The 2,162-nt window shown below is 38.2% G+C and overlaps 1 protein-coding gene across 1 annotated transcript; it reads left to right on the top strand.

Annotated features, from left to right (window-relative positions):
• The first annotated feature begins 378 nt into the window (after nucleotides 1–378).
• On the top strand, nucleotides 379–1,830 carry LOC149053227 (adenosine receptor A3-like). The gene has a single exon (XM_089199579.1). It carries the CDS (start codon nucleotides 511–513, stop codon nucleotides 1,507–1,509), a length of 999 nt encoding a protein of 332 aa, XP_089055705.1. The 5' UTR covers nucleotides 379–510; the 3' UTR covers nucleotides 1,510–1,830.
• The last annotated feature ends 332 nt before the right edge of the window (nucleotides 1,831–2,162 follow it).

A 2,162-nucleotide genomic window follows, 5' to 3' on the forward strand; every position in this document is an offset into this window, starting at 1 on the left:
GTGACTCGTTTAATTTCAAAGATGTACGATGACTGTTTGATGCAAAATTTAACAGTGCATCTGGTAGCATGTGTCTCAATAGAGCTAATTATACTGAATTGTTATTCCTTTCGTCTATCACTAATGAAGATCATCTCTGCTTGACTAAAGATAACTTCCTAGTCTGCTAGTGCAGAGATTATGAACCACACAAACATTTTTTAAAAGCATAACAAGCGTAAAACTGTGCAATTCTTGCCATTTCAACAGGAAAATACATGAACAGCTCCTACATTTTTTGATAAACAGCCATTTTATTAACGGTATTGGTTGAACCTGAAATGTCTTGCATTGTCTACCTGGACTACGTGACGCCTTGAATATAATCACCGCGTAATACAAATAACTTTTCAGCTGCTGTTGCTTGGTGTTGTTTCAAAAGGTTGAGTTCCTCTCCTCTGAAACAACGCATTTTATTCCGGAAAAAAAAAAAAAACTGTTTACCGCAGTTCATTTAGTCATAAGTTTATAATGATTGACTCGTCGGCAGGGAACAAGACCTTGGAAAATGCGTCTGCGTTCACAAGAAGTTCTATTTCCAAGGCAGAAGGGATCGCAGTATGCAGTGCTCTCATTTTATCTTCGGTCCTTATCATTGCAGGAAACTTGCTCACTCTGCTTCTCTTTGCAGTTACCAAACCACTTCGTAGGAAAAGTTTATTTTTAGTGATGAACATGGCGTTTGCTGATTTGATGTTAGGAGCCATCACTCTGCCCTTTTATATTTACTTTAATGGAGGTTACTATCAGCTTTGGACAGCAAAATATGACTCTGAACACATGGCCTACCGAATATTTTATACAAGTCTCGATAACATACTTATGTATGGCTCATATATATCTGCAGCCTCTATTTCTTGCGAGAGTCTTTATGCCGTATTTTGGCCGTTTAAACACCGTTCATTATCCACCAGAACATACCGCGGCATCATTTTCTTAATTTGGACATCCGCTGTCTTGGTGTCTACATTAACAACTTTGTCATATGTTTTGAGTTCATTTGAATCTATTTTCTTGGTTTTCATCCCCGTTTCGTCGGGTCTAACACTCATCATATGTTTCTGTAACATCGCGATCTGGAGAAATTTTCAACGCGAGAGTGTTGCCTCACAGCATAGAAATGGAGCTTCGCGAAACAGACGCTTAACAAAGACCCTACTTCTGGTGTCCATACTGGCTTTAGTATGCTGGCTTCCCTTAATTATCATGAACCTATTAGTCTATATATATGGAACTGAGACATTAATAGCATGGGTTTATTTCATGGTGAACATTCTTAATTATTCTAACTCTTTTGTCAATCCGATTGTGTATGTATTTAGAATTCCTGAGTTTCAGCAAGCGCTACGTTCTTGCTGTACGAAGAGGAGACCAGCCATTGAGATGGTTAAAATCGAGAAAAGAAACCGCCCAACGTCAGAAATAGAACTAAGAAATTTTACGAACCGATCCCACTCGCCTGCTAGTTGAGGTTAAACGAGAAGATATGGAAACTAGGTTTTATTCAGTTGAGATAAGAGGACCGCTGGCGTTGTTACTGAGTAGTGACATTCATAGGAGGCAGGAGCAATAAATGTGCAGTATTGTAAGAAAATAGGATAGCGTTCTTAGATTTTCGATTTTATGCTTCACAGAGCCCTGTTGTTGTATAGGGTTGCTTTTTGCAGTAACCAGTTAAGTATGAATTTCATCCAATAATAAAAATATATGCGTTTTATTTATCCTATCTGAGAAAAAATAACCTGTCATGTTATAAAAAAACGTTAACTCTCAATAAATATGATAATTCTAGCTCTTAAGTTCTTGCTTAAATTCACACACCTATACTTCTTGGTTAATCAGAACATGTCAATAGCCATCCTACCGACCGCGCCCTCAATAGTTTGAAATGAAAATACATGTTATTTGCCATTTATTATAAGGATAACGATCGGGTATTTAGATAAAGTACAATTTAAAACATATTTAAAGAACACCGAATGCATGAGACACCTGCCTACGCCTCGAATGATATCCATGTCACGGGTACCGAAATTTCCGGTCGTTTACCCGCGGGTAATCTGTTGATTTTGCATTTAACGCGCGCCACTGCGGGCAATAGGGAGGTGCGGGTTATGTGACAA

The sequence above is a fragment of the Pocillopora damicornis genome, chromosome 1, assembly GCF_964200805.1.
Source record: "Pocillopora damicornis chromosome 1, jaPocDami1.2, whole genome shotgun sequence".
NCBI classification, from domain to species: Eukaryota; Metazoa; Cnidaria; class Anthozoa; order Scleractinia; family Pocilloporidae; genus Pocillopora; species Pocillopora damicornis.